Consider the following 15,947-nt stretch of genomic DNA (forward strand, 5'->3'; position numbering starts at 1 on the left):
AATTGGCAGGGGAGCTGGTGAGTCTTGGGGGCTGGGGATGGAAGCTGGGAATTGGCAGGGGGGCTGGTGAGTCTTGGGGGCTGGGGATGGAAGCTGGGAATCAGCAGGGGGGCTGTTGAGTCTTGGGGGCTGGGGATGGAAGCTGGGAATCAGCAGGGTGGCTGATGAGTCTTGGGGGCAAGGGATGGAAGCTGGGAATAGGCAGGGGGCTGGTGAGTCTTGGGGGCTGGGGATGGAAGCTGGAAATCGGCAGTGGGGTTGAGGGCTGAGAATCGGCAATGGGGGCTGAGAATCGGCGGGGGGGATGGCTGAGAATCAGCAGGAGGGCTGAGAATCGGTGGGGGGGGCTGAGGGCTAAGAATCAGCAGGAAGGCTGAGAATTGGCAGGGGGGCTGGTGAGTCTTGGGGGCTGGGGATGGAAGCTGGGAATCAACAGGGGGGCTGGTGAGTCTTGGGGGCTGGGGATGGAAGCTGGGAATCGGCAGGGGGGCTGAGAATCAGTGGGGGGGATGAGGGCTGAGAATCGATAGGAGGGCTGAGAATCGGCAAGGGAGCTGGTGAGTCTTGGGGGCTGGGGATGGAAGCTGGGAATTGGCAGGGGGGCTGATGAGTCTTGGAGGCTGGGGATGGAAGCTGGGAATTGGCAGGGGGTTGGAGATGGAAGCTGGGAATCGGCAGGGGGGCTGAGGGTTGAGAATCGGCAAGGGGGACTGAAAATCGGCGGGGGGGATGATGGCTGATAATAGCAGGAGGGCTGAGAATCGGCGGGGGAGCTGAGGGCTAAGAATCGGCAGGAGGGCTGAGAATCAGTAGGGGGGCTGGTGAGTCTTGGGGGCTGGGGATGGAAGCTGGGAATCAGCAGGGGGGGCTGGTGATGGAAGCAGGGAATCGACAGGAGGCTGGTGAGTCTTGGGGGCTGGATATGGAAGGTGAGAATCGACGGGGGAGCTGAGGGCTAAGAATCGGCAGGAGGGCTGAGAATCGGCAGAGGGTCTGGTGAATCTTGGGGGCTGGGGATGGAAGCTGGGAATCGGCAGGAGGGCTGGTGAGTCTTGGGGGCTGGGGATGGAAGCTGGGAATCGGCAGGGGGGCTGGGGATGGAAGCTGGGAATCGGCAGGGGGGCTGGTGAGTCTTGGGGGCTGGGGATGGAAGCTGGGAATCGGCAGGGGGGCTGGGGATGGAAGTTGGGAATCGGCAGGGGGGCTGAGGGCTGAGAATCGGCAAGGGGGGCTGAGAATCGGTGGGAGGGGATGGCTGAGAATCAGCAGGAGGGCTGAGAATCGGCGAGGGGGCTGAGGGCTAAGAATCAGCAGGAGGGCTGAGAATCGGCAGGGGGGCTGGTTAGTCTTGGGGACTGGGGATGGAAGCTGGGAATCGGCAGGGAGGCTAGTGAGTCTTGGGGGCTAGGGATGGAAGCTGGGAATCGGCAGGGAGGCTGTTGAGTCTTAGGGGCTTGGGATGGAAGCTGGGAATCGGCAGGGGGGCTGATGAGTCTTGGAGGCTGGGGATGGAAGCTGGGAATCGGCAGGGGGTTGGGGATGGAAGCTGGGAATCGGCAGGGAGGCTGAGGGTTGAGAATCGGCAAGGGGGCTGAAAATCGGCGGGGGAGCTGAGGGCTAAGAATCGGCAGGAGGGCTGAGAATCGGCAGGGGGGCTGGTGAGTCTTGGGGGCTGGGGATGGAAGCTGGGAATCGGCAGGGAGGCTGTTGAGTCTTAGGGGCTTGGGATGGAAGCTGGGAATCGGCAGGGCGGCTGATGAGTCTTGGAGCCTGGAGATGGAAGCTGGGAATCGGCAGGGGGGCTAGTGAGTCTTGGGGGCTGGGGATGGAAGCTGGGAATCGGCAGGGAGGCTGTTGAGTCTTAGGGGCTTGGGATGGAAGCTGGGAATCGGCAGGGGGGCTGATGAGTCTTGGAGGCTGGGAATGGAAGCTGGGAATCGGCAGGGGGTTGGGGATGGAAGCTGGGAATCGGCAGGGGGGCTGAGGGTTGAGAATCGGCAAGGGGGGCTGAAACTCGGCGGGGGGATGAGGGCTGAGAATAGCAGGAAGGCTGAGAATCGGCTGGGGAGCTGAGGGCTAAGAATCGGCAGGAGGGCTGAGAATCGGCAGGGGGCTGGTGAGTCTTGGGGGCTGGGGATGGAAGCTGGGAATCAGCAGGGGGGCTGGTGATGGAAGCAGGGAATCGACAGGGGGGCTGGTGAGTCTTGGGGGCTGGAGATGGAAGCTGAGAATCGACGGGGGAGCTGAGGGCTAAGAATCGGCAGGAGGGCTGAGAATCGGCAGAGGGTCTGGTGAGTCTTTGGGGCTGGGGATGGAAGCTGGGAATCGGCAGGGGGGCTGGTGTGTCTTGGGGGCTGGGGATGGAAGCTGGGAATCGGCAGGGGGGCTGGGGATGGAAGCTGGGAATCGGCAGGGGGGCTGGGGATGGAAGCTGGGAATCGGCAGGGGGGCTGAGGGCTGAGAATCGGCAAGGGGGGCTGAGAATCGGTGGGAGGGGATGGCTGAGAATCAGCAGGAGGGCTGAGAATCGGCGGGGTGGCTGAGAATCGGCAGGGGCGCTGGTTAGTCTTGGGGACTGGGGATGGAAGCTGGGAATCGTAAGGGGGGCTAGTGAGTCTTGGGGGCTGGGGATGGAAACTGGGAATCGGCAGGGAGGCTGTTGAGTTTTAGGGGCTTGGGATGGAAGCTGGGAATCGGCAGGGGGGCTGATGAGTCTTGGAGGCTGGGGATGGAAGCTGGGAATCGGCAGGGGGTTGGGGATGGAAGCTGGGAATCGGCAGGGGGGCTGAGGGTTGAGAATCGGCAAGGGGGCTGAGAATCGGCGGGGGGATGAGGGCTGAGAATAGCAGGAGGGCTGAGAATCGGCGGGGGAGCTGAGGGCTAAGAATCGGCAGGAGGGCTGAGAATCGGCAGGGGTCTGGTGAGTCTTGGGGGCTGGAAATGGAAGCTGGGAATTGCCAGGGGGGCTGGTGATGGAAGCAGGGAATTTGCAGGGTGGCTGGTGAGTCTTGGGGGCTGGAGATGGAAGCTGAGAATTGACTGGGGAGCTGAGGGCTAAGAATCGGCAGGAGGGCTGAGAATCGGCAGAGGGTCTGGTGAGTCTTTGGGGCTGGGGATGGAAGCTGGGAATCGACAGGGGGGCTGATGAGTCTTGGGGGCTGGGAATCAGCAGGGGGGCTGGGGATGGAAGCTGGGAGTCGACAGGGGGGCTGGTGAGTCTTGGGGGCTGGAGATGGAAGATGAGAATCGGGCTGCCCGATTCACGATTCGAATCGATTTACCACGACAAAAAATCAGCCTCCCGATTCGTTGACTGACCCTCCCCCCTCGCCCCTAAAGCAGCAGCGGCAGCGCTGTCTCTTGCTAGCCTGCCCCTCCTGCTTTAGAGGGCGAGTGGGAAGGGTCAGTCGGGTAGTGGCTTCCTCGCTGGTGTCCGGCTTCCCCGCATCAATTTATCTAATTTCAACAGCCTGCCCTGCAGAAGATCGCTGTCTCTAGCGATCTTTGCAAGCTGCCATACGTCGTCCGATTTGTCTTCTCTCTGCCGCGGTCCTGCCCCTTTCTCTGACGTCAGGGAGGGGAGGGGGATTGGAGAGTCTGAAGGATCATATTGAGGGTTATATTGGTGCTGGCCGATGGTCAGTGCTGGCATTCACATAGCTAGTCAGAGCTGTCCTATATGCACCCAGTTAGTTATACAAGTACAATATACAAGTACAGTTAGTACAAGTACAATATTGCTAGCATTCATGTAACTACTGGTTCCTCCCTGACTCTGCACCTTGTACTGCCTCTGACCTGCTCACTTTGGACATGGCCGATCAGAGCAGATATTCAACGGTACAGCGGGTTAGGTGCTGCTGAATATCAATAGATAGGTGTCTGAAGTAATTTAAGTGGCAGGCCATTAAATTCTAAGTACTGTATTTCACCATTTTTCCACATACAATAAAAAGTTCCAGGACAATTTGAATTGTGCACCAACAGGAAGTTATTTTGAGATGCGCTAGGCAGCGCTGAGTAGTTTGAAACCTCACGAGTAACCTTTTCCGTATGTTGATATCTATTTTCATCTCCAAGCTACAGCAGTTTTTGTGAAAGTGTATTTTCGTGATCGGCTATTTTTCATCATGTGCGACCTCAATGAGCAGTGCTACAGCAAGAAGTTCTGTTTTAAATTGGCTAAGACTGTTACAGAAACTTATGAAATGTTGAAAGTGGCTTATGGGGAACATGTCATGAGTTGAGGAATGTGTTTTGAATGCCTCAAAATTTGCAAATTTTGCGCAAAAACACAATGACAGTTCTTCCACAGCCATCTTACTCTACTGATTTGGCCCCTACTGACTTCTTGTTTCCTAAACTTAAATCCACGCTGAAAGGAAAGCAATTCAAAACCATTGAAGACATAAAGCAAAATTCAACGCAGCAACTTTTGGCGATTCCTGAAGATGCGCTTAAGGACTGTTTCCAGAAGTGTAAATTAAGCTGGGAAAAATGTATACGAAGGGGACCCAATGGAATAAGTTGTAAGATTGTTTAATAAATGTTTATAAAATCAGTTCTGGAACTTTTTGAATAGACCTCATACTTATCTCTTAAAATGGATTCATTTATCTTCTGCCTTCCCTATCTCACCATTAAAAAAAAGGTGTTTTTGCTCAGATATGGTAATCAAGCCAATATCACATCTGAACATCCTCCATAAATTTTCTACTTCCACTCACAACATATCTATTCTGGAATATGATTTATGAGAAGTCTGTACTTCTCTTGTATATGTTCTCACTCACTAGGCCATTCTATGGTGGATTCTCAAGTCACTTCTGGCCCCATCAGATCCTTGTAAAACTCTTTCATATATATAATTGGTCTAGTGAATTATATCAGTAAGCACATCTACCTGTGGGGAAATCACCAAAGGGCTAATAGTGCTCTACAAAAGTGCAGCCACCATTTGCACAGTCTTGCTCACCAGTGTCCCCTTTGGGAGGACAACATAGATAATTTTACCTATACTGAAGAGGGGAATAGGTTCAGGAGCTGGAGTGAGGGAACAGACAGTCAATAGGATATGGATATTTTAGTTTGAAATCCCTTTGCATGGTTTAAGTCACCAGCCTTGTTCCATGCAAAGTCCATGAATGCTAATGTATATACAGGGCCATATTCAGGGATTCCCTTTATGGGATTCAGAATTGCCTGTTAGTGGAAGAGCTTAGTTCCAAAATCGGATAAATACAAAAAGCTTTTTTTCTGGATAAATGAAAATTTGTATTTTCAAGAATTTAAGACAACATACAATTATTTTGTCTGTATATCATATACCTTATGAAGAAAGGCCTTTTAGTGAAAATTTCACATATCCTATAGCTCAGTGGTTCCCAACCCTGTCCTGGAGGAACACCAGGCCAATTGGGTTTTCAGGTTAGCCCTAATGAATATGCATGAAGCAAATTTGCATGCCTATCACTTCCATCATATGCAAATCTCTCTCATGCATATTCATTAGGGCTAGCCAGTCGGGCTTTCAGACAACCCTAATGAATATGCATGGAGCAGATTTGCATGACTGTCACTTCCATTATATGTAAATCTCTCTATGCATATTCATTAGGGCTATCCTGAAAACCCGATTGGCCTGGTGGTCCTCCAGGACAGGGTTGGGAACCACTGATCTAAAGTACATGAAGGATTTTGCAGTTATGGCAATGTAATAGTTAAACTTAGCACACAGATGTCAATATTTAGCCAATGGCACTCAACATTGTGCTGACCACTGCTGGCGTATACCCAAAAATTCAATGCTAGACCATGTCAGAGCTTCGGCATTGAATTTCTGGGCTTATGGAGTGGTTACACCATAGCTGGTTAATTGCAATATTCAGCACTTAATCAACTATGGAGCACTACATAAAGATAAGGACTGATTTTTTTCTAGCCCTGTTTATGTGGTGACCTTGGTCGGATAAATGCTGAATATTTCGAGACTTTTGAAGTAATGCTACACTTTTAGACTGTCTGTACCGGGCTCCGTGGATAACATTACCCATCTGTGAGAATATCTGCCTGCTGTTACAGGTAAGTAACTGTTCTTTTTGGACATCTAGCAGTTCAACTTTTGAAAATGGATGCTTCTGTGCTTCTGTTTAGTGGTAAACATCCAAATTGGATGGAGTTAGATGACCTTTTTGAAAATAGCCTTCTTTGCCTATATTATTTACCTCAGAATAAAACTTCTAAATAACTAAAAGGGGAAGCTATGGACTCACTTGGAAATGATACAATATTGGATTTGACCAAGTTTCTGGAGACTTCCCAGAGTTCAATCAAAGTTCTGCACTTCTGGTTACATTTATATTGGAAAGTGATAAAGTGTTAATGCTAAATGCTTATTTTAAAAAATAAGGAAAATTATATTGTGATGAAAAAAGTTAGGGCTCCTTTTACGAAGCCGCATTAGCGGTTTAACGCACATAATAGCACACGCTAAAATGCTGGCCGTGCTAGACGCTAATACCAGCATTGTTAAAAAGTACACTTCCCCCTCCGTATTCACGAATTCCGTATCTACAGATTCGCTTATTCGCGGTTTTAAACATAAAAAATTACTTTCATTTTTTTTTTTGGCTATTTTAAGCCCTGTAAGCCCCCCCCCCCCTTAAGCTTTACCTGGTAGTCTAGCAGGTTTTCAGGCAGGAGCAATCTTCCCACGCTCCTGCCCCGTGCAGATCGCTCACAGGAAATGGCTCGAGAGATTACGGGAGCTCAAGGCAGCCATTTTCTGTGAGCGATTTGCACGGGGCAGGAGCGTGGGAAGATTGCTCCTGCCTGAAAACCTGCTAGACTACCAGATAAGGCTTAAGGGGGGGCTCACAGGGCTAAAAATAGCTGGTGGAAGCGGGGGATAATGGCAGAACCAGCCCGAATATTATTTGCGGTTTTGCCATATTCACGGGCCGGTTCTGCTCCTAACCCCTGCGAATATGGAGGGGGAAGTGTAGAACACCAGGGATAACATGAGAAGAAAATAGAAGACTGCAAAGGTAGAAGACTGCCTTTATTTATCTGTGAAAATCCAGGTCTTGAATGTCTCAGCTGGAGCCAAGCTTGGATTAATGTGTGATTATCTTGAACTGTGCTGAGGATACCTGACAACTCTTCCCACCATTTCTATGCTCTTTGATGGTGCGGTTGCTTGTATTGTATTGCACTGTTCATCGCCGAGTTTGGCTTGATTCTGCTTTTCTTGTATATACCTCGTGTATGCCCTTTGTTACTCTGGTAGACCTCAATAAACATGATATACAAAAAAAAAAAAGAACGGTTAAGAGAGAAGGAAATAATTGTCAATAAAATTGTTGCTCCTGTTTGAGTCTGTGTCTGGAACGGACTGTACTATTTTCATTGCTGGTTCAATAATAAAGTTCTTTTCTTTTTGATTTACACTAAACTCTGCCTGTACATTGTGGAAATAACAAAATCATCACTTAAACATGTAAGTGGTGCTGCTTTAGGGGTCCTTTTACTAAACCAGTAGCCATTTTAGCGCATGTGAAATGCTAACGTGTCCATTATAGTCTATGGATGCACTAGCGTTTAGTGCACACTAAAACGGCTAGCGTGCCTTAGTAAAAGGACCCCTAAGTGACCATTGTACTAAAAAGTGTGAGCCTTTAACCTGTGCTTAATACGCAAAAACAGGCTATTGCAGAAACATGTTAAAGTGTTTTGAATTACTAATTTTCTAAAAATAATTTTGGAAGTTGGTGGGGAATGGGAATGGAAGCATTTTCCAACTAGCACATTATATTTAGTACTAGTGTTTAAGCCCGTTACATTAACGGGTGCTAGTAAAGCCTCCTTCCCTGCTCCCCCTGTCCCTCTTCCTTGCTCCCCCGGTCCAATAGCAGCTCTTCCCTGCTCACCGTCCCTCTTCCTTGCTCTCCCGGCCCAGTAGCACCTCTTCCCTGCTCCCCCTGTCCCTCTTCCTTGCTCCCCCGGTCCAATAGCACCTCTTCCCTGCTCCCCGTCCCTCTTCCTTGCTCCCCCTGTCCCTCTTCCTTGCTCCCCCATCCAATAGCACCTCTTCCCTGCTCCCCGTCCCTCTTCCTTGCTCTCCCGGTCCAGTAGCACCTCTTCCCTGCTCCAGCAGCACTCCTTACCTGTTTCCCCAGTCCAGTATGCAGCGTTGTGAGCATCGCGGCCGGCTTTTGTGAACCTCGTAGACCGCTCTGCCCCTCAGAAGTAAGTTCCCTCTGACGCGATCGCGTACGTCAGAGGAAACGTTCTACTGAGGTGCTGTGCGGCTGCAAAGTTTAGTAGAGCCGGCCACGATCCTCCCTGGAGCAGCACCCGACCCTCAGCAGATCGAAGCCCTCCTCCCGGCAGTCACCGCCAGCACTGCTGCACAAAGCCCTCCTCCTGGCAGCCGCCGCCAGCACCACTGCACGAAGCCCTCCTCCCAGCAGCCGCCGCCAGCACCGTTCCGCACCGCCTCCTCAAGCCACCGAATATGGCCAGCTTCCTCCAGCGGTTGGTGAGTGAGGGCGGGAGGAGGGAAGTGGCCAGAATGTTTCCTGCCGCCGGGTTCTAAAATGGAACACGGCCAAGGATCACACACCACAGCGTCAGGGATCACGCTGTTTTCAAAGCGCATGCGCCGGTAAGCTTTAATTATATAGGTTGTGCTGACTGGATAATGTCCCAACCTGTGTGTCTGTTTTCTGACCTCGTCATATTCAAATTCAGGATGTTGTCCAGTATAATGTCCATGCATTATATGTTTGTTGACCTCCATTTCCTTTAAAAACTGTACACCTTTATCTTGTTACTATTGGTTAATGCTCTAATTTTCTTACATATAGACCATTCCTACATTTTTTTCCATCTTAGTTCTCACTCTTATTCACTTTAGCTTCTCTGTAACTTGGCTTTTAGCTTTCATTTTCAACCCCAAAACATTTTTCATGTTATTTTACTCTTACATTCATCTCTTTAGTTCTTAAGCCCATTCTTTTGAATATGCCTAGAGTCTGTTAGAACATCCATAAAAATAATCAATTTTGACCATGCCAATTTACTTTAAATCACATTTCAGAGTTATGTTTCACTCTCTTAATATCTGCAAAACAGCACATTTCTGCCTTACTTCCATGTTCTTCCACTTTCTCTCTACACCTTTTAACTTTTAGCAAATCTTAGGGGTCCTTTTACTAAGGTGCACTTATTGATTTAGTGCACACTAATAATTAGCATATGTTAAATGCTAAGAAGCCCAAAGGTATACAATGGGCATCTTAGCATTTAGTGCATGCTAATCATTAGTGTGTACTAAATTGGTTAGCACACCTTAGTGAAAGAAACCCTTAATCTTTATTTTTCTTGCCTCTATATTCAAGAATCACTTATCTTTTCATGTCAGTGCAAAGTTTTATTCCACTCTACTTGTCTTGTTTGTTTCAAGTAAAGAAGCTGCTGGGAGCTGTTCCCTTAGGTCTCCTATTATTAAACTGCATTGAAAGTTGCCATAGTGCACCCTACACATGTCATTCCCACACTCTAAGGCCATTTATACCATAGCCATAAAATGCCAGATTTTCCATTTTCCAAATAATGGCCACATGGTAATGCCATTAGCATGTGGCTATAATTATAAATTAGTGTGTGAGCCCTTACTGACACCTATTTTTAGGCAATAAGGGCTTTTGTACTAATCCCACACTAATTAGTGTATAGCAGTGTAGCACATAAAAGCCCACTCCATTCCACACGCCCCCTCTGCAAAAATAAAAATTATTTTTTTAGTGGGTGGTCTACATGCACATATTGGCTTTCTTCACAGGATGCCTTATTATGCCCTACGGTAAGCCCTTTTCAGCTGTGGTAAGCATGCGCTAGTGCTTATCAAAGCTTAGTAAAAGGAAACATTTTATCTTATACTTTTCCAGAACTGAATTGGCTACATAATTGTCCCGTCTCCCTCCCCCCTTTATGAAGCCGCATTAGGGTTTTTTATTGCAAGCCATGGTGGTAAAAGCTCCGATGCTCATGGGAATTCTATGAGTGTCAGAGCTTGTACTGCCACAGCCAATGGTTAAAAAATACCCTAATGTAGCTTTATAAAGGGGGGGGGGTGTTATGTAATCCAGTGTACATTGATATAAATTGAGAAAATATGTTATACAAATAAATTTAAAATCAGAATTAAGTTAATAGAATTTAAAAGTGATTTCAATATTAATATTTTAATATAGTGTTGCATAAAATTGATCACTAGCAATTTATCTTTTAGATTCAGAAACTATGGCGAGGCTATTATATCCGAAAATATGTCCATAATTGTAAATCATTGCAGAAGTATTTTGAAGAAATTAGGAAGGCGAATGAAATTGTCAGGTAAAGCTAACATTGTGGCTTAAAGATAATGATATTTTTATGATCCCTTTATGTTTAGCTTGATGTGCCTTGTCTGCTACAGCTCACAATCAGTCATTGGGGATATGCATTCAGTTTGTTGGCCTACCTTACAAAATTTAGTGTGAGTTAAATTGATTTAGCATTTCTTAACCTATGAACTAACACACATTGAAGAGTATTTTTGATATGATGCCTAAATCTGATTTCTAGTGTAATAGGTGTGTAATTCTAGGCAGTAGGGTATTCTCCCCATGCTCAAGAGCCATGCAGAAGAAATCCACTCCAGGTTTTCAACTCCTCCTCCTACTGAGGGCTCTGCTACCTCCTTTAGTTTTCTCTTGTGCAAGTGAGCTTGAAGGTGTTTTCTGATCTGCTCTATATATTTCTTTATTATTTTTGCATTTTGGGGGGATTTTGTGGCTGTTGGTACACCAGAGCTCCCCATTGCGAGGGAGAACTCTACCTGCATGGAGAAGAAGCAGACTAGGGGCTGCATCTGGCTTGTTAATTCCTTGTGGACTTGTTTGGCCTACCTGCAGAGATCTTTGTGGAGCTTGGGGTCCATACCCCTAGAAGCTTAGCTTGCCTACTAATCACAGGGGCTTGAGTGCAGGGTGCAAGCTACAATTTTGCCTTCTCCCTTCATGTGCGTGGTTCTGCGGGGGTTGAGGATCAATCAAACCTCGGTCTGAATGACAGCCCGAAGATCTCAGTATTTGAGGACTGGCTGAATGAGGCACAGTTTCTTCTTCCATATCCAGCTATTTCTTAGAGCTGAAGCAGTCTGCAGCACCTTCACAGTGAATAAGGCAGGCTGCAACACATGTCACAGCTGAATTGCTTAACAAATATTGTTGTTCTGTGTTTATAGCTGAAGTGCCAGGAGCAGGATTACAGAAAACAAAAGCAAAGAGGGTTGTAGGTGTGGCAGACACTAATCGATTTTCAGAGGGTTGTGTTCATGAGGAGCTCGCTAAGCTAAACAAAGATATATGGTGATACTCGAGAGGGTTCAGAGGAGAGCGATGCATTTGATAAAAGGTATAGAAAACCTTTCATATGCTGAGAGATTGGAGAAAATGGGGCTCTTTTCCCTGGAGAAGAGGAGAATTAGAGGGGATATGATAGAGACTTACAAGATCATGAAGGGCATAGAGAAAGTGGAGAGGGATAGATTCTTCAAACTTTCAAAAACTACAAGAATGAGAGGGCATTCGGCAAAATTGAAAGGGAACAGATTCAAAACCAATGCTAGGAAGTTTTTCTTCACCCAACGGGTGGTGGACACCTGGAATGCGCTTCCAGAAGGCGTGATAGGACAGAGTACGGTATTAGGGTTCAAGAAGTGATTGGACAATTTTCTGGAGGAAAAGGCGATAGAAGGATGTAGATAAAGGACTACTACACAGGTCCTGGACCTGTTGGGCCGCCACACGAGCAGACTGCTGGGCACGATGGACCTCTGGTCTGACCCAGCAGAGGTACTTCTTATGTTCTTAACCGAGGGTACTGAAGGAATTTAGGGAAGTTCTGGTGGCTCCTCTGGTTGACCTATTTAATGTTTTGGAAAAAAATAGGGAAATTCAAGATGGCTACCACAGAAGCATTTTAGCACCTAAAAATAGCTAAAAAAATAAAAATAAAAGGTAAAATAAAACAAACAGAAAACAGGATTTTAGAGGTGGGAGGATCCTATAGAAAGTGGCAGAAAACTTTAAAAATAGAATTTCAACACCCCCCTCCAAAAATAAAAAATAAAAAAAATTGCCTATAGGTTGTAATAGCCTTATTACTTCAATCCTCTGGTACCAGTCCTGACTCCAGAGAATAGGTCAGCCAGAGGAGCCACCAGAACTTCCCTAAATTCCTTCAGTTCCCTCGGACGTATGCTATTCAGCCATATATCTTTGTCCACCTTTAGTTTAGAGAGCTCCTCATAAACACAATCCTCTGAAAATCGATCAGTGTCTGCCACACCTGCACTTTGCTTTTGTTTTCTGTGATCCTGTTTCCGGCACTTCAGCTGTGAACACAGAACAACAATATTTGTTAAGCAATTCAGCTCTATCTTTATCAGCTTCTACATATTCCTCCCCTTCCCCTTTGAGTAAAAACCACCAAACCCTTTTCTTTGGACCATCCTCCACACAATTTAGCTAATAAAGGAGCAGCAGACCTTTTCCCATGCATTTCTCTTCCTTCATATTCTTCCCAGTATGGTATATGGTGGAAGCACAGGTACCCGGCTCTGCAATGCAAGTACAGACGCAGCAGCCTTAGCTGCATGTATAGCAACATTTGCCACAGCAGCCTTTAGGTACCACCTGCAAATTTAAGAGCTATTGGGGTGGTAGACAGGTAGATATAGTAGTTTGGGGGGAAGTTTCAGAGGGCTCACCATAAATTATAAGGGTTTTATGGTGAAATGTAGATGTGGCACCTTTTATGTTGGCATGTCTGTATGGCTAGGGTTACCATATGGCTCACAAAAGGAGGACAGATTGAGGCATTTGGCCTTTATTTCCATTGCTTTCAATGTAAGTAAAACCCAGATGTCTTAATCCATTCTCCTTTTTCTGGAGCCATATGGTAATCCTATAGCCAGTTCATCAGAATTCTGGCCTCTCCCACATCTCAATGGTCTATATTTGGACATTTCTAAGTTGAACGTTTCTAATCTAAGGTTGATAATGGGATATAAAGTTTAATGTTTTGGTAGCATAGACATCCCGGCAACCTAGATGTTCAAAAGACAATTTTCAAAAAAATGTTTTTGGACATCTAGCGGTTCCACATTTGAAAATGGGCATTTCTCCACCCCTAATTTTGAACATCTTGCTGGAAATGTCCAGATCGGACTTGGACATTTTTTTCAACAATGATCCTCCATGTATGTTTTGAAATACTCCTAAGCACACCGCAGAATCAATACTCTCATTAAGGGAGGTTCTGAAAGTGAAAGACTAGCTAAGACTATCTTAGTAGGTTTGCAGTGCAGTTTAAAAAAATACATATATATATGTGGAGGGGCATAATCAAAACAAATGTCTAAATCTGTTTTGGGCCTAGGGCACTAGTCGTCCAAAGTCGGCAGCTTCCAAAGTCCATTCTTGAAAAATTTGTCCCCAAATTTTTTTTTGAAAATCATCTACTTCTACATCCAGCCGTTTAATCATCCACACCGTGTGTATGTCTATCTTTATATTACATTCTCATCCAAAAAATCGCCAAGTCCCAAATACCTAGAACCAGACCTATTGGATGTGAGAGGGGCCAGAAAAGTGATGAACTGTCCACCCAGACATGGCAACAGAGAAGTGGAGCACCTTACAGTGCACTGCTGTGAACTTCATAAAAAGGGTGCCATATAAACATCTTATCATAACTCCCTTGCAGGTCATGGTGATCCCCCCAAAATCACCCCTAAAATCTACTATACCTACTTGTCTACAATAGTCCTTATGGCTGCAGGTGCCACCTATATGTCAGTACAGTAGGGTTTGGGGTTCTTTTTGGTGCAGACACATTTTCCATCACGAATGCAGTGTTTAGAGTGGCTTATGGGCCTTGGTCTTCCTCTCTATGGTTCACTAGCCCCCCCCCCCCCCCCACACCCAGACTACATAAGCCACCTCTTTGCAGCTCTACTAGGCTTTCTCATGCCAGGTACTGATGTTCCAATAGCAGGTATGTATATTTTTATTCTGATTTTTATGGCAGTGGGGAGTAGGGGGGTCAGTGATCACTGGGGAGAGTGTGTGGGGATCAGTACTTTGTGTCTGCAGTGATTATATGGTCACTTTGGATACCATCTAGGCATGGGCACTTAAACCTGTTTTTAGATTTCCTAAGTTACAATGTATAAGTTCCGTCCAGGCAGCTTTGTAAAACTTTCGATTATCCCTGCAGTACGACTAAGTCTAGGTCAGACCACATCTCGCCCTAACCACTCCTTCAAAAATGCTCCTTTCAGCTCTGGATGCACAGTAGGATTCAGAGGCCTAAAAAGTCTCTGGATATGTATAAAAACCCATTTTGATTATCTGCACTTAGATGGCCTGTCTTTTAAGTTGTCCAAGTGCCGATTTGGGTGGGTTTTTAGATGTATTTCTGCTTTGGTTATGAGCCCCATATTTTCTATTGCCTTCTAATTATTCTGCTATCCTGGAGTGAGGCAAGGGAGGATCAGGCTCGGTTTCTATTGGAACATGAATGTATGATAGGTATGGGGGAAGGGAAAGATTAACATTGAGATATATAATTGTGGTTTTTAATTTATTTTGAGCTGCTTTTTATTGGCAAAGGCCAAAAAGATGGTTACAAATACTGTTTAAAATTAAAGTTTAATTAAATTAAATCCTGGTGAAAATGTAGATTGAGAAGAACTCTTCCATTTTTCACCTATAAGAAAATTGTTATTAAATGGGATACTTTAAAGTATACTGTTGATAATTGCCAAGTATATGTGGAATGATGCAGTTTTATTATGCTGTAACATATCATTGACTGTCAGTAAGGTCTTGTTATGCTGTCCATCCTCATTTAACTATCCCACAAGATCTCTTAATGAAGTTAAGCCCCAAGTTCACTCCAATAATTTTGTGGCAAGAGTTTGTACAATGTAACAATTCATCACTTGTCAGGAAGGCACTTTTAGTTTATACATTTAATAAGGGCATCCTCTAGCTTGGTTAATTAGAAGTGAACAGTTTGCATATTTACTAAATGCAGAGTGTCATTGCCACCACGGCCTATTGCCTACATGAATTATTTCTCTATCTGCAATAAACAGCTGGGTAATTATTACTGCCATAATCAGATAAATTCCCTCTGTAAGGCTTTTCTTATATGGCGATTCTTTGAACTCATCCAAAGCTGAACAAAATTTATGAACTCCTGCGGCTAGGCTACTTTTTCATTGTTTAGTGTCCCTGCTCCCCATCTCAAGGACATGTAAAGCCTCATAAATATTGTGTAAAATAAAATAATAAATAAATATGACTCAAAGGGATATAGGTCTAGATAGATCTAGATAAGTATGAATATACATAAATTTACTTAAAAATATAATTTTCAGATTACAACTCAATGAAGTCCAGTAGCTTTTATTTGTTTTTGTTTCTCTTTCATCTGTTTGCAAGAGAGGTAGAAAGTTGTCCATCGGAAAGGCTATATGTTGCAATTGAATGACCTTTTGTAAATGTGCTGCATTACTTCATTGAGTTTTATATATAATTTATTACCTAAAACTGGATAGATTTTCCTGTATACTGTACTAACAATGTTTTAACAGATATTTTAATTGTACAATTCAATAATATTTAGTGACCTGTGCATTTCAAATGACACAAAAAGGTCTGTAGCATACATATGATAAAATATAGAAAAGACAATTTTCAAAGTAATTCCCATAAGTAAAGTAGCATAATCTTGTTCACTTTATACTAAATTCCATCATAACAGGCTGCTGTGCATATATCCTGAATTTCTGCCTAAAGTCATGCCAGCCTTCCACCTTAATTAATTGT

General features: G+C 45.4%; 1 protein-coding gene across 3 annotated transcripts in view; it reads left to right on the forward strand.

Annotated features, from left to right (window-relative positions):
- The window catches only part of SPATA17 (spermatogenesis associated 17), a 293,753-nt gene that overhangs the window by 90,157 nt on the left and 187,649 nt on the right, over window positions 1-15,947 (forward strand). For all 3 annotated transcript variants that reach the window (XM_033936576.1, XM_033936575.1, XM_033936573.1), the window contains one exon: window positions 10,295-10,398. In XM_033936576.1, coding sequence (XP_033792467.1) covers window positions 10,295-10,398 — 104 coding nt within the window. The remainder of the gene's footprint in view (window positions 1-10,294; window positions 10,399-15,947) is intronic.

This window comes from Geotrypetes seraphini, chromosome 3, assembly GCF_902459505.1.
Source record: "Geotrypetes seraphini chromosome 3, aGeoSer1.1, whole genome shotgun sequence".
Classification (NCBI taxonomy): domain Eukaryota; kingdom Metazoa; phylum Chordata; class Amphibia; order Gymnophiona; family Dermophiidae; genus Geotrypetes; species Geotrypetes seraphini.